Source organism: Papaver somniferum, chromosome 5 (genome assembly GCF_003573695.1).
Source record: "Papaver somniferum cultivar HN1 chromosome 5, ASM357369v1, whole genome shotgun sequence".
NCBI lineage: Eukaryota > Viridiplantae > Streptophyta > Magnoliopsida > Ranunculales > Papaveraceae > Papaver > Papaver somniferum.
In genome coordinates, this window is record NC_039362.1 from 28239707 (window position 1) to 28261963 (window position 22257).

The 22257-nt window shown below is 38.7% G+C and overlaps 2 protein-coding genes across 3 annotated transcripts; both read right to left on the bottom strand.

Moving 5' to 3' along the window:
• Positions 1-3312: 3312 nt before the first annotated feature.
• On the bottom strand, positions 3313-7317 carry LOC113281244. 2 transcript variants are annotated; one of them, XM_026529933.1, is made up of 4 exons: positions 6801-7317; positions 6170-6478; positions 4583-6049; positions 3313-4003 (listed from the first exon to the last, which is right to left on the bottom strand). In XM_026529933.1, exons 3-4 carry the CDS (start codon positions 5835-5837, stop codon positions 3612-3614), a joined length of 1647 nt encoding a protein of 548 aa, XP_026385718.1. In that variant the 5' UTR covers positions 5838-6049; positions 6170-6478; positions 6801-7317; the 3' UTR covers positions 3313-3611. The 2 variants fall into 2 exon arrangements, with proteins under 2 accessions (XP_026385718.1, XP_026385717.1); XM_026529932.1 differs by having other exon boundaries at positions 4583-6478.
• Positions 7318-19228: 11911 nt separating this feature from the next.
• Positions 19229-19810, bottom strand: LOC113278897. The gene has a single exon (XM_026527620.1). It carries the CDS (start codon positions 19808-19810, stop codon positions 19229-19231), a length of 582 nt encoding a protein of 193 aa, XP_026383405.1.
• Between the last annotated feature and the right edge of the window lie 2447 nt (positions 19811-22257).

Here is a 22257-nt window from a genome sequence, read left to right on the forward strand (position 1 = left end):
ATCCGTTCAGGCGTTGAATCAAATTGATGATGAGTCAGATGAAGATAAAGAACTGACCAAAAACTTGATGCAGCTATATTCATCGGGGCAAATACCTAGAGATCCAGAGCCAAGAGAAGTCTTCACAAGAAGATATACGTACCGGGTCGGGATGAATGGCACGAGAAGCTGATGCACGATTATTTTCTTCCTGACTGTGTGTTCTCTGATGAAAATTTCCAAGGCCGATTCCGCATGCCTAGACATTTGGTGCTAAAGATTATTGGTGAGCTTTGTCAGGTAGAACCTCAATTTAATTATCAGTATGATGCACTGAATATTAGGGGTCATAGACCTGAACAAAAGGTTACTTCGGCTTTGAGGATTTTAGGATATGGCAGACCTCCAGATTCTAATGATGAGTACCTTCGCATTGGCAAAACAACTGCATACAAGTATCTTGCATTGTTTTGCGAAAAAATGATTAATCATTTTGGTCCTACATATTTACGAAAACCAACTGCTGCAGATGTTAGAGAAATATTAAAGCAGAATCAGGAAAGGGGATTTCCTTCTAGGTAGTCTTGACTGTATGCATTGGGTATGGACCGGATGCCCTACCTATTGGGCCGGTCAGTATAAGGGTCACTACGCAAAACCAACAGTGATCCTTGAGGCTGCTGCTTCTTATGATTGTTGGATATGGCACACACTTTTTGGTCTTCCGGGATCTCAAAACGATATAAATGTTTCACACAAATTGCCTTTGTTTGAAGATTTAAAGTATGGAATTTCTCATCACGTAAATTTCAGTATCAAAGGGAATCACTATACTAATGGTTATTATCTTGCAGATTGAATTTATCCAAAATGGTCAACTTTAGTTCAATGTTATCGTCAGCCACCTGCCGGTGAAATGGGTCGTTCATTCTCGTATTTCAATAGTAAACAAATGAACCTGAGAAAGGATGTGGAACGGGATTTTGGAATTCTGAAGCGGAAGTTCGCAATCGTTTGTGGGCCTTATCGTGGTTTAAGTGCTCGTGAAATGCATAAGACTATGCTGACATGCATCATTATGCATAACATGGTTATCCAGGAGACTCGTCGCAATAAAAATTGGACTAACCATCAAGATGAAGACTTAAGGCCTGAGATTATACCATCTAGAGGATTACCTGCAAGGAACTATGCGCAAATGACCAGTCATATTGAGAACAGAAATCTGTATACCAGGTTGAGGGTAGATCTCAGAGCGAATCTGTGGGCTGAGTGTGGAAGAGATGAGGGAAGAATTGAGTAGTGTTTGTTTCATTTGTTTTTATGTTTTTTGTTTCATTTGTTTTTATGTTTTTTCATTATTGTTTCATTTTTATTTATTTTATTTTTTAAATTGTTTAAGTTTAAATTTTTTAACGGTCATTAAAAGTAGCGGTCTAGACTTAATCGCTAGCGGTCTAGACTTGATCGCTAGCATTACTTATAAATCCTTCACTTCATCTGTTTCAAACTCACACATCACTTCTCTACAAACTTCTTCTCTCTACAAAAATTTCTCTAATTTCTGGTTAAATTATGGATGATCCTAGATTCACTGAAGATGAAGATTTATCTCTTTGTAGAAACTATGTAATACACTACCCGAAGAGAGGTGAAGAACGACGGATGAACGGTTTACCTAGTATGAGTTATTTGGGTAAAATTCATGATGCCTTTTGCACAGAGACAGGTAATCCTCATAACCGGGATCGTGCTGCTTTGTTTTGCCGATTCATGGATATCAAAAAGAGCTTGTAGATTTTATAGCTATGAAAAGGATTGTCACTCGATACCGTCTTAGAGGTGAGACCAATGTTGAATTGGGAATACAAACTCGAGACGAATGGCGAAGATGGAAACGAAAAGATTTCGAATACGAAGCGCATTACCAAATTCTTAAGGAATTTTTAATAACTCGTATGGGATGTTAGGCTTAATAATGTTTTCATGGATGTTGTCAAGTTTAAGTTTTAATGTAATGCAGTAAAATTAGTTTAAGTTTTAGTGTAATGAAAAAAGTAAATTTGTAATGAAAAAACCAGAACATTTTCATTCACCATTACCAAACTACTACTACATATTCATTAAAATTAAAGCTGATACATTAAAATTAAAGTTGATACATTAATTAATTAAGTGACACTACTTCATCGTCGTCTTCATCATCCTCATCTTCGACTACGGTAAATTTTGAACCCCTAATGTTCTTCTTTTGTTGTTTAGATTGAGTATTAGATTGAGACATAGTACAGAAATTATACTATACAAGTGAATGAAATAGTTAGATGATGAAATTTGTTTTAGATTAATAAATTTGAAGAGTATAGAAGAGAAGGTGTGAGTTAAAATGGTAGAGGAATGTGGTATTTATAGGGGGAGAAATTATGGCCGTTGGATCAGATTATACTCACCGATGGAGACTAGACCGACCGGTCTCACAAAAGCCGGTAGCGGTGGATTGAAGACCGTGCGGCGTAGTCGTTTGCCCCCTCCATAACGGCTTAAATGGCAAACCAAAGAGTTTGCCACACCCATAGAAAGGGGCCTAAAGGAGGTTCATTTAATCGACTTCCATCGGTAAAAATGTATCGCAACGGGAAAAGACAACGTCGCGCGACACCAAATCAAAAATGCATTGGAATGAGACGAGGCTAAGCGGAACCATACCAAATCAAATCGGGACGGGGCAAAACGAAGACGAGCTCGCCTCATCACACCAAATCAAAAAAATTAAGAGACGGGAGCGAGGTGAAACCAAATCAAAAATATACAACGGGACGGAGCAAAGCTCAAAAATATGGTTAAAAGAAAAAGAAATCTAGTACATGTAATATACCCTTTATACTATTGATATGGACCATCACAGGTACGATGGTTAGCACCAGTGCTTTAAACACCGCTGTTCTTGATTCAGCAACATTCCCCATGCTAAAAAAAATCCACTACTGCTAACCACAAACAAAGTCAGGAGACCTGCAGAAAATTGTTCCTCCATTAAAGGAGTAAGGAGATTACATGCTGAATGGGTCAAGACTAATCAGTATATGGGATTTTGGACTAAACCGGTTTTTACCCAATCGTAACATCCCACCCAGCAAAGTTCTCTTTTCAAGATTAAAAATGGCACATCCAGAGTTTTCTGTATAGCCCCCCACCCCCCTTGCGCACTGAGGTTATCAAGAATTTACTCAGCAAACAACGGATAGCACAACCAGAACAGAGAAAAAGTGGTGACTCTCTCTCAGAAAAAGGTAACTAAATGCATACAAAATAAAGAAACAGGTGCAGATATACTTGCAAGAAAAGAAGCCAGAAATTCTTTCTAAAACAAAAAGATACCAACACAATTTGCTTATTGTCTTACAAAATTAACCAATAAAATAGAAAAGCTCACATACTAGCATATAACAACACAACTATGGTCCAAACTTAACAAACCTATTCCAAACCTGCACAAGATATCTACATAAGTAGTATAATGAAATTTCACACCTGAATGAATAAAACTACTATGTCCATCTTAACCTACACCAAAGAAGTTTGAAAATTCACGCCAATTCAAAATGGTTGATACTATGACTGGGTTTTCGAACTTACAGCAGACCACCGCACATGAATGGTACCCGAAATTTCATTTTCCGAGCAGGGGAATCCCTTTTCTTCTGTTTGTTGGCAGTTGTAGAATTCACAATCTTGGGTAAGTGGCCATCATCATTTTGTTTGGTTTTCACCTTCTTGCTTTTGACTATTGACCCAATGCGACTTATGAACGAAATACCATTCTTCTTCTCTCCTCGAGTAGTTAGAATCTGGAATTCAGAAGAAGCAGATTTTAGGTCTCCTTCATTTCGGGATTTGACGAAGGATGTGGGAGAAGATGGATCAAATCTGTCGGTGCTTATTCTGTGTGAGTTAGTTCCTTGCGTTGCCTGGGTATTGGTTCCTTGTACATCAATCACATCTTTCAAAGAAAGAGACGTTCCATCTGCAACAAACAGATTTACTAAATGCTCTGGTACTTTTATTTCCTATCTTATTATTTGATTTTCGGCATAATTCTCTATGGAAACCTCTATTCCCTAAGCAGTATAAAGAAAAAAGATACTTACCTAACATACAAAGAATTACTACGAAATGGAGGATATAAACATTGATGGTAAGGCTACTTGTATAAGACAAAATAACTGCTAAAGTGCTAATCAATGTTAATAACAAGAGCTGATCAGAACACACAAAAGCCTTGCCACAAGAACATGAAACTGGGACTCATGTCAATGTGGTGTCCAAAGCCGCACCTAATAATCGGTACAGCTGTTGTATGAACTTTCAAAATCGGGTGTTCATTGAAGTTACTGGTACTTTAGTACCCAAGTTTGGAGATGCAGACCAACTACAAGCTGGACTTATGAAAGTAAAGTTATAAACAATTCCTAGTTCCCACAAATCTCCTCACCAAGCTTCTAGATCCAATCACAGAACAAATTTAAAGGGGCAATTAAAACATTCAATTCATTCAGTGAAATCTTAATTTCTAAAGGAGTAAAGCATAAATCTAAAAACATACCTGAAACAGAACCCCCCAGATTTGCCTCCGCGTTATCAGTTTGACTATTTGTAACGATGAAGCAATCTGGAGGACTAACAACAAAACTATCAGATTGTTGTTCCAGAATGCAATCACCCTCATCCAACGATAACGATTGAGAGTGACCATCAGATGGGTCTCCAGCAGAATTTTCAGTCTCTTCATGGATTAAATTCTCAACAGATTCAAAGGGACAAACTGCAACTGTCGGGGATTTTTCTGTGGGATTGGTGAAATTTTCCTCAGTAGCAACTACTCCAAAGCTGGTTACACTTACGCTAGGATCAGCAATTTCCAGACGAACAGCTAACACTTTTTTCACTTCCCTAACAATGCAACCTTCATTAGGACAAGGGGAAATTCTAGCTTGGGAAACTTCTGAGTTCATTACTGCATCCTTGGCTTCTTCATCTGTCACTAAAACTCTAATTGGATTAGTAGGATTATCATGGATTAAATTCTCAACAGAGTCGGAGGGACAACCTGCAACTGCCGAGGATTTTTCGGTGGGATTGGTGAAATTTTCCTCAGTAGCTACTCCAAAGCTAGTTACACTTACACTAGGATCAGCAATTTCTGGAACTGTCGGGGAATTTTCTGTAGGATTGCTGAAATTTTCCTCAGTAGCTACTCCAAAGCTGGTTATACTTACACTAGGATCAGCAATTTCTGGATGAACAACTAAGACTTCCTTCACTTCTCTGAAAATGCAACCTTCATTAGGACTAGGGATTTTAGCTTGGGAAACTTCTAAATTCATTACTGCTTCCTTGGCTTCTTCATCTGTCACTAAAACCGTAGTGACAGATTCATCATGGATTAAATTCTCAACAGATTCAGAAGGACAAACTGCAGCTGCCAGGGATTTTTTTGTAGGACTGGTGAAACTTTCCTCAGTAGCTACTGGAAAGCTGGTTATACTTACACTAGGATCAGCAATTTCCAGATGAATAACTAAGACTTCTTTCACTTCTTTGACTATGCAACCTCCATTAGAACTAGGTGAAATTTTGGTCTGGGAAACTTCTGAGTTCATTACTGCTTCCTTGGCTTCATCATCTGTCACTAAAACTGTAGAAGGATCATCAGTATCTGGTGAAAGGTCCCGTTCCATAGTACCACTGATCTTAGCCAATTTGGAATCTATCTCAGATTCCTCATTAGAGATTTCACCAGCTGAAGAATCAATAGTAGATGATGCTACTTCTTTAGCGATGGAACTGTTTGATCTCATTGATTTCGATCTTCCTATTGCTGTTGTTGATGGTGATGCAGATGAATTTGTGCTGGGGTACCGACCGCCTGATGCTTGTTGTTTGATATGTATTTTTGTCTCAAGTCGTTGTAATAAATCATCAAGATCCGAATCATTTGGTTGTACCAGACCAAGTGATGGAATGCGAGTCCTTACATATGATAGAATTGGGTCTGTTATGCTGTTTTGATCTATTTTTTCAAAAATGGAACGTGAGAAACAAAAGGAAATCAAATTAGTTTTTTTTTTGGGTACAGCTGTTGTATGAAAGGACTACAAGTTACTGGAATTAGTTATTGGTAAGTTTGTACCCAGAGCTATAGAGTCGGGAGTTGCAGCCGAACTACAAGTTAGACTTGTGAAAGGACTTGGACCAGTTATCAACAATCCCTAGTTTCTCGCAGAATTTTCAATATCGGTATCTTCAAGTTTTCCAATAGCAGATGATACTACTTCTTTAGCGATGGAACTGATTGATCTCATTGATTTCGATGCTCTTGCTGCTGCTGTAGTCGATGATAATGCTGATAAATTTGTGTTAGGGAACACACAGTGTGATGCTTGTTGGGGTACAGCTGTTGTGGAAATTAGGTCTGCTTTAATGTTTTGATCCATTTTTTCTGAAATGAGACGTGAGAGGCAAAAGGAAATTAGGGTATTTTTTGGGGAAACAGCTGTTGTATGAGAAATTCAGGCATTCACAGAAACTACAGGTTATTGGTAAGTTTGTACCCGGAGCTATAGAGTGGACTTATGAAAGGACTTGGACCAGTTATGAACAATCCATAGTCCCCACAAATCCACTCACCAAGCTTCTGGATCCAATCAAAGAACAGGCTTAAGGGGACAAATTTTAATATTCAGTTTCAATTTCTTTCTTTTTTCGATAGGCATATTCAGTTTCAATTTCTAACGGAGTAAAGCATAAATCTAAAAACATACCTGAAACAGATCCCCGATTTGCCTCCACGCTATCAGTTTGATTATTTGTAACGATGGAGCAATCTGGAGGACCAACAACAGAATTACCAGATTGTTGTTCCAGAATGCTATTACCCTTATCCACGGATAAGGACTGAGAGTGATCGTCAGATGGGTCTCCCGCAGAATTTTCAACATCAGTATCTTCGAGTTTTCCAACAGCAGATGATACTACTTCTTTAGCGATGGAACTGATTGATCTCATTAATTTCGATACTCTTGCTCCTGCTATCATCGATGATGATGATGATGATGATGATAAATTTGTGTCAGGGAACACACCGTGTGATGCATGTGGTTGAACAAGATATGAATAATTCAGATGTTCTAGACGAAGTGACGAAAATCGAGACCTTACGTATATTGGAGATGGGTCTGTTTTACTGTTTCGAAACATTTTTTTCTCAGATGAAAATTTTGGAGAGAAAAATTAAACGGGAGAGACAAAAAGGAAATTGGGTTTTTGAGGAAGAAAACCCAATTATTAAACGGGAGAGACAAGGTATGCTTCAAATTAGGGCAAGGTCTCCCCGTTTGCCACCAATTACCACTTCTCCTATTTTCCACCCAATTAATTCTCACCTCGATTTCCACCCAATTAATTTTTCCCTTTTTTTTTTTTCTTTTTTTGACGGGATGCAAGAAAGGGAAAAAAAGGGAAACTAGGTAGCCATCTCAGATGCCAAAGCATCCACGATACAAGGGGGAGAAGATATCCAATAACTTGAAATTTTGTTGGTGAGAGCATATTGAGCCAGGGAATGAGCAACGTCATTACCCTCTCGTTTGATGTAGCAGAAATCTATACTTGCGAAGTTTGGAACGAGTATGTTGAGATCAGTTAGGATCGGTCTTACTTGCCAGTGGGGGGTCTTGGAATGGTCCTTTATAGCAGGAACCACTAATTAACTAGACATCTCCTTCGATAACACATTTATTCAAGTGATTATCCAGAGCAAACTGTGTGCCACGAAGAAAACCCATAGCTTCCTCTACCAAGGGATTATTCTCCCTAAAGATCACCGTAGCGCAACCTGCGAACCTTCTAGAGTTGCTTCTAGCCACAACTGCAGTAGCACTATCCCCATCTTTACAACCAGCATCAACATTGATCTTGATAATCCCGTCTTCAGGCGGTTTCCAAGGGGAGCTGTCAGACACTAAATTTAGCTGCAGCCGGGAATGGTCTTTGTTTACCACTTGAGCAAACTTCCCAAGTATGCTGTCAGCTTCATGGATGATGGATGGGATGTAGATCTTTATACCTTCAAACATAAGTTTGTTTCTCGTTTTCCACCAACACCAAAGAAGGCATGCACACTTGCTGAAACTCAATCCCCCATCTTTAACATATAATAGCTTGAGCAACAGGTTACTAATGTGTTGATTGTTTCTTTCATGAATTCAGATTCCCAAGGAAGATGCAAAAAGATAAGCTTGGATTGCAGGGCATTGACAAAGAGGTGGTTAGTGGTCTAATCGGTTTCACCATACAATCTGCAAGTTTTGTCGAAGTTGATGGTAAATTTACCAATGTTACTAAGAACAGCTAAACCATTGTGGAGGAGTCTCCAGATAAAGAGTTGCACTTTAGGAGGAATAATTTTGACATCCCAGAACCTCTCCCACTCAAAGAAATTGTTAGGGTCAGCTGAGCTTGTACCTCTATTATCATTTAGGAGCTTGTGAAAACTCTTTCTAGTGAAGATGCCCTTCTTGTTGAGAATCCACAGAATCTTGTCTTTGCCCATCTCTTTAGAAACGTATATGTCTTTGATGCACTGATTTTCCATGTGAGAGAACTGAGAATGCAGAAGATCCATATTCCAGCTATTCCCTTGAGGGTCAACTAAACTCTCCACTTTGGCACCATTCCCAATGGATCCGTTAGTCTGGAGAGGTTTGTAACCTTGAAGCTTGGGTATCCATGGATCTTGATATATTGCTATAGATTTACCGTCTCCGACCTGCCAGCATACACCTTGCTCCATGAGGTGTCTAATAGATATCATAACACTCTATGTTGGAGAGCATATTTTAGGTTGTTTACAGTCCCAGAAACTGTTGCCTTTTGACAGAGATTGTCATGACATGTATATTCTGAATGATAGAATTGTATTCAACGTGGTAAACAAGATACAATACATCTGTTCTTATATACAAGAAATTAACAGAGATAAAAACAGAAACAAGATATACATGAATAAGGGAACAAAATATACAAAGATATACATGCCATGTAAAAGAAGATATTATCCCAGAAGATCAGGACAATATCGTTTAACACCCTCCTTCAAACTCAAGATGGTGCAAACACACATGTTGAGTTTGGAAATCAAGAACCTTAGACGAGCTGAGGTCAATGTTTTGGTGAATAAATCAGCGAGTTGCAATTCTGAACGAACAAATGGTAAGACAACAGTCTGCTGCTTGAAGTGATGTCTTACAAAGTGACAATTAATCTCAATGTGCTTTGTACGTTCATGAAATACGTCATTATGAGCAATGCGAATAGCAGCCTTATTGTCACAACACAATGGAGTATGTTCTGATAAATGAACTCTCATATCTTCAAGAAGCCATCTCAACCAAACAATTTTAGAAGCTGTATGAGCAAGAGCTCGATACTCTGCCTCTGCACTAGACCGAGAAACTACACTTTGTTTCTTACTGCGCCAAGAGATCAAAGAGTTGCCTAGAAATACACAGTATCTTGTGGTTGAGCGTCTATCTGTGATGTCACCAGCCCAATCTGAATCTGAATATGCATGAAGACAAAGATCAGAAGTAAATGAGAACTTTATACCTTGATACAGGGTGCCTTTGATATAACGTAATATCCGCAGTACTGCAACATAATGTGTGGATCTTGGAGCTGACATGAACTGGCTAACTACATGAAATGCATGACTAATATCTGGTCTTGTGATGGTTAGATAATTAAGACTTCCCACAAGCTGACGATATAATGTAGGATTTGCTAAAGATTTTCCTTCAAAGGGATTGAGCTTCACATTTAGTTCAAGGGGTGTATCTGCAGTTTTACTATTTGTTAACCCAGCACGCTGAAGGATGTCGGAGGCATACTTCACTTGTGAGATGAAATAACCATCAGATGATTTATCAACCTCTATACCAAGAAGATACCTTAAAGGATCTAAGTCTTTCATTTCAAAGCATGAACTGAGATGAATTTTAAGAGAAGAAATTCCTTCTAAGTCGTCACCTGTGATAACCATATCATCCACATACAAAAGGAGAATAACCATACCCTTCTCAGTTGATCGAGTAAATATTGCTGAGTCATATGCACTTTGATTGAATCCGTACTGAAGGATAGCACTGGAAAACTTCTCAAACCAAGCACGCGGTGCTTGTTTAAGTCCATACAAAGCTTAATGAAGCTTACATACTTGATTTGGAGAATGAGTCATTCCTGGTGGTGGTCTCATATACACTTCTTCTTGAAGTTCTCCATTAAGAAAGGCGTTCTTTACATCTATTTGATGAAGATTCCAATTTCGAGCAGAAACAACAACAAAAAGTGTACGTACAGTAGTCATACGAGCAACGAGAGCATATGTTTCTTCATAGTCTATACCATATTCTTGGGTATATCCTTGAGCAACCAAACGAGATTTGTAGCGCTCTATCTTACCTTCTGAGTTTTTTTTGATCTTGTAAACCTATCTACTTCCAATAACAGTTTTCCCTGGCGGTAAGTCAACCATATCCCATGTACCAACGTCCTTGTGTGCTGTTAGTTCTTCTCCCATAGATGTTTGCCAGACTGGAATTATAGATGCTTCCCTGTATGATTTTGGTTCATGTATAAATAAGATGGATGATAAAGAACAATGATAATCTGCAAACCTGGCTGGTGGTCGACGAGTACGTGGAGGTAAAGCATCATTCTCAGGTACAAGATCCCTTTCTGGAGAAGCAATGTCAGGATTTTCCACAGAGTGGTCATGTGGAGTTTCAACACTTTCAAGAGGAGTGACTTATGTGGTGGTGGATGGAATAGTTATAGGCTGAGAGCTAGGTAGAGATATATCCTCAAAATGATCTAGATACGTGAACTGTTCTAGAGTAGAAGACTCGCTGATAGGAAGAGACCAAAATGGTATATTTTCCCAAAACGTAACATGACGAGTAATACGTAATCGACGACTCTCTGGATCATAACAACGATAACCTTTTTGTTCAATACCATAACCTAGGAACACACATATAGCATTCTTTTTGCTAAGTTTGTTTCGTTCTCGTTATGTGAGAAGGACAAAACATGTTGAACCAAAAACACGGAGCTCAGAATAATTTGGTTTCTTATCATAGAGACGTTCATAAGGAGATATTCCTCCTATGACTATAGATGGAATGCGATTTCAGTAAGAACTGACTCACCCCAAAAATTAGAGGGAACTGATGCTGAAAGAAGTTGGATTCTAGCTGTCTATATGATGTGACGATGTTTTCTTTCTGCTATACCATTTTGCTCTGGAGTTTCAGTACAAGATAACTGAAATAAAGTACCTTATGTTTTAAGAAATTCTTTGAAGGGAGTTGAGATGTATTCACCTCCTTGATCAGCACGAAAGGTTTTAATGGATTTTCTAAATTGAGTTTTGACCATTCTAGAGAAATCTGTGTATATTTTCAAGAATTCTGATGTAGAGCTGAAAAGATATAGCCATGTAAAATGAGAGAAATCATCAATGAAGATAACATAATATAGAGCCCCTCTCTAAGAGGCAATGAGAGATTTTACCCACACATCAGAATGAATAAGATCAAAGGGTTCAACTGAGTGAGTAATACTATTATTAAAAGGAAGTGCAGGTTGTTTACCCAACTTACAGGAAATGCAATAAGGTTATTTATCAACTTGAGTTGTTCCTAGTAATCCTTTATTGATCATATATGTAATACATGAAAAAGAGACATGTCCTAGATTAGAGTGCCAAGACATAGATGGAGACACAATAGAAGAAAGAGAGTTTGCAGCTGCAGCAGTAAGTTCATTCTTTGATTGTTGAGGAACAATTAGAGTTTCAAGGAGATATGGTCTACCGACTCTACGACATACCCCAACAAGCTTCTTTGTCCTTGGATCCTGTATTACACAGCCAAAAGAGAAGAAATAAATGTTAAAACCCTGATTGCACAGTTTCCGAACTGATATAAGATTCATCTTGATCTTTGAAACATGTAACACATCAGATATACGTATTTTGTCTGAGACTTTAACCTGACCAATATGACTAGGAGCTATTTCAGATCCATCTGCAGTTTGGATTTTGGGTGTAACAATGGGATGCTTGTCTTCAAATACATTAGAATTGAATGTCATATGATTAGAAACACCTGAGTCAAGAAACCAACCATTTGAAAATGTACCTGTGGGAACTGAGAAAGCAGAAGCTACTGCAGAGTTGTTGTTACCAATTGCAAGGGCTTGTTTGAGCATCTCTTGAATATCAGCAAGATTAGTTGATGCAGATGTTGATGTTTCATGACTTCTTTCTAGTGCAGGTGCTGCAAGAATAGATGGTACGGGTGTGTATGCAGTGTCATTCAGCCTTCTTCTTTCTCTCATGTTTCTTGAAGATGGAGAAGTACAATTTCCTACTATATGACCAGGTTCTTTACAATAATTGCATTGAATTTGAGAGTTCGAACTTTGATGGGTTGGAGCTTGAAAGGCTGATGTTTGTGATACACTCTGTGTTGATGGTAAAGTGTAGTTCTTAGCCAAGTGACCAGGTTTCTTGCAGTTGTAACACTGAACCTGTGACATGTCACGATAGTTTCTCTGAGAATTGAAAGTATTATTAAAACTTGCACGTGAAGGAACTACAAACACAGCAGGTATCTCAGGCTTGATCCGCTTTAGAGTTTCTTCAGTAATGAGCTCAGATAACGCAGCTTCTACAGTAGGGAGAGGTGATCGATGAAGAATTGAAGCTCTTACAGTCTCAAAATCATCTCTTAACTCCATTAGAAGTTGAACCAGTCGTAACTCTTCTCTGTATTTCTGCCATAACTCAATATGTGTAGTCCAATTTGGTTCCATGAGTGCTAGTTGATTCCATATAATTGACATCTCATTAATGAAAATCTGAGATTGACTGATCCATCTGTTGCTTCATAGATCGAATATCTTGTTCTAGTTTGTAACGTTGAGCAAAATTGACTTGAGTATATCTTCTCGAAAGAAAATCTCATGCTTCTTTGGCAGTTTCAAAACCAGTGAGTTGCATACTTATGGAAGTGATTATCGTATTGCTTATCCATGTCAGTATCTTGTGATTCTTGATCTCCCAGTCTTCAAGGCTGTCTTCTTCAGTTTCTTTGTCTTTACTAGGCTCGACTTCTTTATCTCTAATGACAATACCAGTCTTAACAGCACTAGGCTTTTTGGCTTTGCCATCAATATATTTCCACATAGCTTTTCCTTTGAGAAAACTTCTCATAAGGAAGGACCAACGATTATAGTTTGTTCCGTCAAACTTTACGGTAATAGGTTGATAATCTTCACGCGACATATTGAACGATAACAGGGAAGGATTTTGGATATTAGGGTTTGGGTTTTACAATCTAAACACATACGAGACAGAGATGGAATGGATGACATGAACTGATCTTGTTGTTGTTGTTGCAGCGGAAGATGGATTGTTAGATCTTGCCAGGCTCTGATGCCATGACAGAGATTGTCATGACATGTATATTTTGAATGATATAATTGTATTCAACGTGGTAAACAAGATACAATACATCTGTTCTTATATACAAGAAACAGAGATAAAAAGAGAAACAAGATATACATGAATAAGGGAACAAAATATACAAAGATATACATGCCATGTAAAGGAAGATATTATCCCAAGAGATCGGGACAATATTGTTTAACACCTTTAAGATATTTGGCTTCTAAAATAATAGTCCACGGACCATCTTTTTCAGATAAGAATCTCCACACCAGTTTGCTAATTTGCACCTTATTGATATCCTCTAGGTTCCTCAGTCCTAGACCACCATTTGATTTGTGATAAGTGAATTTATCTCAGAGAATAAAGTGTGACTTCCTTTGATCAGTATTGTGCCCCCACCAGAAAGACCGTATAATTCTAGTCATCTTAGCCAACACTTTCTTAGGAATTAAGCAGCTAGCCATGTAATAGGGTGAGATGAGAGCCAACACACTTTGAATAAGTATTGTTCTACCTGTGTGATTTAGAAACTCCCTTTTCCATCCAGCCATCTTGGTCTTCATTTTGTCCTCCAAAAAATTGAAAGAAGCAGCAACTTTGTCTGATTTAAGCAGATAAACACCAAGGTACTTTTCATTCTCATTCATAATCTTGAGACCGAGCATATCCGCGTATTTTCTTTGATCCTCTAATTCGACACCTTTGCTGAAGTGGATTGACGACCTTTGAAAGTTTGTTTTCTGCTCGGACCAGCTTGAGTACACAAATAGAACATCTTGCAGAGTGTTGATGGTTTTGTTATTGAGGACCCTAAAGAACATAAGATCATCTGCGAACATAAGATGGCTTACATCAGGCGTATATTTGTTAATTCTATAGCCATTATACAGATTGGCTTCTTCCATTTTCTCCATAAGCCAAGACAGACCTTGGGAAAGTAAATAAATAAATATGGGGAGAGGGGGCAACCTTGCCTAATCCCTCTTTCTGCATGGAAGAAGCCTTCCGGATGCCCATTCACTAGGACAGAAAACGAAGCAGAACTTACACAATTCATGATAAGAATTAACAACGGACCATTTATACCCACTCCCATTAGCATATGTCTGAGAAAGTTCCAATCCACTCTGTCATAGGCTTTACTCATATCTAGTTTAGGTGCAAAAGAGCCTATAACAGAGTGAGAGTGCTTCATGGAGTGGAAAAGCTCTTTCGCCGTAATAATATTGTTCAGAATCTTCCTTCCTGGGATGAAGGCAGATTGATTCTTAGATACCAGTTTATCCATAAGAGGCCTAATTCTCCTAGCAATCAGTTTAGTAACAATTTTGTAGAGAACAGTGCATAACACAATGGGTCTATAATCAACAGGAGTGCTAGGGTGTTTACATTTTGGGATGAGAACTAGGTTGGTGTGGTTCATAGCTTTTGGGAGAGTACCGGAAATAAAGCAGTTTTTAATAAGAGAAGTTACCTCATTTCCAACTATATGCCAGCATCTTTTGAAAAAAATAGCTGGGTAGCCGTCGGGTCCAGGGGCTCTCAGATCACCAATGTGCTTAAGAGTAGTGTAGATCTCCTCTTCAGTGGGAACTCTTTGAAGTTGCTCCATTTCCTCAGCAGAGATGTTGTTGTTAACAGGAAAGAACGTTGGTGCAGATGGGATGTCTTGGTCTTGTTGAAACATCAGTTTAAAATGAGCAACTAGATCTTCAACAATCACCTCCTCATTCGTAGTCCACTCATCATTAGCCTGTTTTAAAGCAGATATACAATTTTTTCTCCTTCACTGCTGGGATCCATTTAGAATGATTTCTCTGCTCTAAAAACTTGAACTCAGTTTCAATCAGATGTTCCAAATGCTCAACAATTTGTTTTTCAATGTTACTGATGTCCCTTAAATGTGCCACTTTTTGAATTTCAAAAAGCTTCCTCTGTGCTATAGCAATCTCATTTGATATATGCCCAAATTCCTTTCTACTCCATTTCTTAAAAATTTCTGCCACATCTTTAAGTTTCGCAGCAACTCCCCTAGCTGCCTGGTTCCAAGCTTCAGCAGCAACTTTCATGAAGTCGGGATGGTCTAGCCAAATTTGTTCAAATCTATATACCTTGCTTTTCTTCTTGAGTTGTCTTTGAGTCATAAACAATATGGGTGCGTGATCACTAGACCACCTCGGCAAATGTAAAACGGCAGTAGAAGGATATTCTAGAAACCAATCGGTTGAAACGATAACTCTATCAAGCCTCTCATACACCCACCCCCACCCCCCACTAGTGTTTGGTTTGCTTGTCCAAGTGTAGACAGGACCAGCAAAACCCAAATCAATAAGATCTCTATCAAAATACATTTGTTGAAAAGCACTGCAGAGATCAGGCTTCTCTGAACCACCCCATTTCTCATTAACATTCATTATCACATTGAGGTCGCCCATGATGCAAAACGAAGTGTTTATCCCAGCCACCAATTTAGTGTACTCGTTCCAAAATTTATTCCTCAAATTATGTTCAGGGGGACCATAAGTGCAAAGAAGAGTCCATTCAAGAGGGTAGCAGTTACCTTGAATCTCCAACTGGATTAAATTCTTGGATGAATGATTGATGATTATATCCTGTTCTGCAGACCACATTACAATAAGACCTCCACATTTACCTTGCGAAGCAACACAATGATAATTAGGATAGTTTAAAGAGTTACAGAGGAAATTAGCTTTAGGAAGAGAGAGTCTAGTTTCTAATAGAAATATATTAAAGAAGGATTTGTTGGCTTAGGAAATTGTTTCAGTGTTCGAATTGTCGATGGATTCCCTAAACCTTGACATTCCACGAGAAACTTAATATTGAGCTTGTGGCTGTTTGAGGGCAGCCACCACACCCTTTTCAGAGTTGATAATATATTGTTTCTGTGGAAATTCATCAATTTCCATTGGACTATTGGTTCTCTTCTTTCCTGCCATACGTTCTTCACTACCCACATAAGATTTATTGTTCTTCTCTCTAGCATTCCTCTTCCACCCTCTCCTTGATTTCTCTTTTGAAGATTGAGACTCACCAGATTTGTTCGAGGAAGTAGTAGTTTCTTCATCAGATAGGTTAGGGTTTTCATTTGGGGAAGAAGGCGAGATTTAAGTGTTTTGAATTTGGGTGTGCAGAAACTGGGTAGGAGTGAATTGATGTGTTTCCGTGGTATTATTTTGAACGATTTTTTCAAGGGACCTTGGTTTTTTTTGGGACCATGGTCTTATTAGGCTAACCTTCCTATACTTATAAGGGGTGTTCCAAAATTAGGTAAATACCCATTTACCCTTTATTTTAATTTTAATTAAAACTAACTTAATAACTATATTAATCTAATAATATACATCTAATATAAATGAATTTATTAATCAAAATCAAAATCAAAAGAGCAATCGAAAATTTTTAGTTTTGAAAAAAAATTTATTCTCTTCTTCTTCTCTCTTTCCTTGACGTTCCTCGTTTTATTGAAAAACCCATCAATCTTTTTAATTCGTTTTTGGATAGGAAAATTGAGTAGTAATCATCAAAATATGGTTTAAATGGATGTTAAAGTGGCATGTTCGGTTAGGAATAGTTTTAAAAAAAACTAGTTTTGTAACCGAACATTCTGAAACCAAGAACACGAAGAACACTTCGGTTATCACGAATTTAATTTTTCATAACCGAACTCCGAGTTCGGTTGGTTCGCAAAAAATTCTAAAACTAGTTAGTAACCGAACTCTACCCATAATACAAAAAAAGAAGAAAAAAATGTAACCAAACTGTGTTATTTTTCCTACTATGTTGAGTTATGATATAACCGAACTTTACCTACCTTGTTCGGTTGGTTCGCAAAAATTTCTAAAACTATCTAGTAGCCGAACTCTACTCATATTCCAAAAAGAATTTTTTTCCAATGTAACCAACTGTGTTATTTTGCCTACTATGTTGAGTTTCAATTTAACCGAACTTGTTCCACTATGTTCGGTTTGTTCGCAAAAATTCTTGATAAACCGAACTCTTCACTAATTGCATACATGTGGAGTTCGGTTAGTTATGTTGTTGGGTTAAAGTTTGCGAACCAACCGAACATTACTCTGTAAGTCCTATAAACAAAGTTTGGTAACCTGTGTGTATGGAAAAGGTAACCGAACAACTAAAAACCTCCATTAAAGAACGAGTTCGGTAACCTGCGTATATGAAAAAGGTAACCGAACTACACTTTCAGATGAGTTCGGTAACCTGTTCTTCACATGAGGTAACCGAACAAGCCCAAAACTACCTTAAAAATTTACAGTTTTTTGAAAATTTGGAGCAATTCAACCAACATTATCTAAGTTTGAAACATACCTGGGTACCCAAATACTCTTCCTCCGATTGTGGTTGGTAAAATCCTTTGTTTTTCATGTTTTCCTTCTTCATCTTCTCCAATTTTACTCTCTCAATAATTCTCCTTCTTTTAAAAAAAAACCATCTGATTTTTTAATCTCATTAATTATCTTTAACTTAATCATTTTAGTAATCACTACACTAACTAACACTAACTAATCATTACCAAAAAATTAATCAAGAGAGTAATTTAGGTATTAATATAAATATTTTTCTCCCCGCGTGGGTGTGTATAGATTTTTCTGTTGGGTTGGATGGGCTTCTAGTTATTTTCCTTTGACCAGATCCAGTACTTTGATTGTACTTGGGTAATCCTCCTCCTGGAAGTTTATAGTTGTTGGAGGTTTTCTTCACCTCTTTTGCTTTTTGTAGGATGCCATGTGGGGCAGAGCTGGTGTTTGTGGTTGATACGGTTTTCAAATTGGATCTGTTACTCCCGTCAGAAGCAAAAATATCTGCAATGACAGTTTGCTGACCTTGGGGCAGGTTTTGTTCTCCACTAACCTTGTTTCGAAACGTGGCATCATCCTCGAGAATTAAGAGTTTGTTTCGATCCATTGGAAGGCTATGCTTCCCTCCAGATAAATTACTACTAGCATGTGGAGATTATCGTTATGCTTGCTTTCAAATTGATCGGGGGTTGATAGAGCAGAACTGTGTTGTTGACCCAATTTGAATTTTGTCTCTTGTGTCTGAATAGTAGGATGAGACCGTGTGGTTTCTTGAGGACCCTTAGATGAACTTTCTTCCCTGTTATTTGACAGGATTTTCTTAGGGAATCACTGACAACAGCGGAATAACTGATCTTGAGATATTACGATGAATAATAAGTAAACTAAGCACAAGCAATTATGATAATACGAGAAAGATAAATCAACTCACAAGACACGAGATTTATAGTGGTTCGACCAATACATACAACTTGTATATATTGTCTACGTCCACTTTGAGCAGCACCAACTCAAATCCACTATGAAGAAAAAACGATTACAACGTCGTGTGAATCCCAACAAACCCTTTGTTACACCGAAACAATTACCCGAGACGATAACCTTGTCTCTTGTTCCTCACCAATATGCTCTCACAACGAAACCCTAGCTTTAGCCCTAAAAGCTATACAGGAAATCTCTCACCGATCTCTTAATCGTTTTCTACATAATGTACAAATTCTACAAGGACTAACTACCTATTTATATAGGTTACAAACTTTACCACCAAGAATTCTAACCGGTTTAGGAAACCCCTTCCCTAAATAACCACGGCTAACTTTAGGAAATAATTAATTATTCTTCAATAACTAACATTATTTTCCAGGCATGTTCCGACCGTCTTCTCCGTTACCAGATTACTGCTAGGTTTGAAATTAGCATGAAGAAAATCAGAGTATCGCGCTGGTTTGGGGTCACTCATCTTACTAGAAAAATCTTTAGGTGGAATGTTGTTATCTTCAAGAACTTTAGAGAGAGAGGGGCATTGTTTCATCTGATTCCCAAAGAATCCACAAAAGTAACAAACTCGAGGCAATTTCTCATACTTGATCTGGACTGTACGCTTCTTCTTCGATGCCAGAGTGATGATAAAATCTCTAGGGAGAGGCTGAGTGGTGTCGATTAGAACACGAGCTCTTGCAAATCTTCCCCATTTGGTTGCATCTTCTTCAGTTATTGGTTTGGTAGTTCCGATTCTTTGTGCTAGTTTCGTAACCTTTGTTATGTTCATCATACTTATAGGGAGACCATGGAATTGAAGCCAAAAGTAAACAAAACGGAAATCATACTCTTCTGGTAGGAGATCTTCAACACATCTCTGTAGAGACATTAAATCATCGTGAATGGACCATGTGCCCATCAAAACAGCTTCCAAATCACACATGTGCTGAAACTTAGCCTTGTGTATACCTCCACACAAATAAGTGATAGTTAATAGACCAGATGGTCTCCAGGATTTGTGTAGAATGTCACTGAGGATTGAGTAAGCATATTGTCTTCCTGAGACGAGTATGAACACTAGACAACGTTTTTAATCTTGTTCATGTTCAACTAAATCTTTTGTATCTTCAAACTCTATTGTCTGGGGATTATCTATTAAGTTTCACAATTTATTTATGATATCTTCAAAATCTAGGTTTTGATTAGAGCTTGAAGCCATGACCAGAAAGGGGAATAAAAAGAGAGATGAGAACAGATAAAAAGAGAAGAGAAAAGGAAACAAAATTTGAATGGAGAGGGGAAGTCGATCAAGAAGAAGGAGAAAAAATCTACGGGGAGAAACACATACAGAGGTGGATGAAGAATCACACAGATGTGGGAAGCAGAAGAACCTCAATTAATTCTCACCTCTCATTATCCCTTTTATACTACCATCTATAATATAAGAAAACATTGTCTCTGTCTCGGGATAGATCCACCGTTCAAAAGGGGTGGGACAAATCCGAACATCCACTGTCATCTATTATATTTCCTAATATAATTAGGTCTCCAAATTAACTTAATATCTTCTTCTTCCATGATTGTCGCAGCACACACCTGTAAGGGTAAAGAATTATCGGAAGCCAGTAAAAGACTTATAATAAAGAAACCTATTATAGGGGTGTTTGTGGGTGAAAATTGTTTCTGCCGGTTTTGGTAAATTCGGGTGTGTGGATGAGAAACAAATCTAAACCCTAAACAATGCACCGCACGGGAGTACTTTTGATTCGAGAGATCAATCTGTACAATCCTGGCCTAAACTAAGAAATGGTCGTTCCAGGCTTGCTTCGGTCACAAAATGAAGGAGAAGTTTTGGTCTTAGGGAGGGAAGCGAAGAAAGTGTTGAGACCAGAATGGTTAATTCTGAAGGTGTGACTGTTTTATGACTTGTATCAGAAAGTGGAACTAGCTTGCGGAATGAAAGCTATCAGTTCTTTGATGATTTCTGGACACTGTGTTGTTCTCTGACCAAAACTTCTTTTTTGGTGGAAATAGGTGAAACCTATTTATACAAGTCATAGTAAAACATACCCTGGTCTCGTAGGAAGTGGGAACGATTGAGTGATGGAAGAGTGTGCAACCGTCAGAAACCGTGCTTCCATGATGAAGGAAGTGGATCCGTTTACAACCGTTACTTCTTGCCACCAATACCCTGATGAGTATCACCTAGTTTGTGACATGTTTGATGTCTCGAGCGTTTTCGTGGAAAACATGTAGCAGTTTGCTACGTGTGGCAAGTCAAAGTCAAGAGACTTGCCACAGGAAAATAACATGTGATGTTATTAGGATCTTATTGGCTGGTCGCCTAAAACTTGCCACAGGCCTGTCAGTTCGGTAGCAAACTTGGACGACCAAGATTATATCTCGTGAGGAAAGGTAGCCATCGATTATGTCCACACCATGTTGATGCCTGCCAATGGCATAGTGGCGTTTTTAGCGTATGTCAGCGGCACTGCGGCATGGCTGACATAGTTCGTGCATGCCAGTGGCACAGAGTTGCAAGTGGCGCCTGGCGTAGCCATGGACACTAGATTTAGGCTCATCTTGGCTAGTCGCCTAAAACTTGCTACAAGTCTGTCAGTTCGGTGGCGAACTTAGATGGACGAGATTGTATCTCATGAGGAAGGGTAGCCATCGATTATGGCCAGACCATGTTGATGCTTGGCAATGGTATAGTGGCGCCTTTAGCGCATGCCAGTGGCACTGCGGCATGGCTGGCATAGTTCGTGCATGCCAGTGGCACAGTGGAATGGCTGGCATAGCCTGTGCATGCCAGCGGCGCGACGGTGCAAGTAGCGCCTGGAGTAGCCATAGTCACTAGATTTTGGCACATTGGTGTTAAACTCCAATGTGGTGTGGCAACATCATTTTCAGTGTCCACATCAATCCCAATGCTCTTTGGAACATTATCTGGCTTGGTTGGCGTAGCAACTTTTCCTAAATTAGGGTTTGGCATGCCGAAACCCTAATTAGTGCATATGGCATGCGACATGCGGTAGGTGGCCGTGGCATGGCATTTTATACAAACGGTGCCAGAGTCATGCCAGAGGAGCCATATGCAGGCCACCATGTATAAACGGTCACTAGAACAAATATTTCCACGAGTGCGGTGTGGTGTGGCACCTTTTTTAGAGTTTCTTAAGTCCGCACGGTTTGTGGCATGTTGTGGGACCGAGGAGACATAGTTTTGTTCCACGATTAGAAGTTAGGGTTTCATCCACTGCCACTAGAGCATGGTCGCGCTTACGGTTAGGATAGCCAAAATTGAAGTCTGTTGTGATGTTGGCCACGAACAGAGAGTGGGTTGGTACGTTTTGGCATGCTGCCGCAGTAAGTGGCACGTTTGGCATG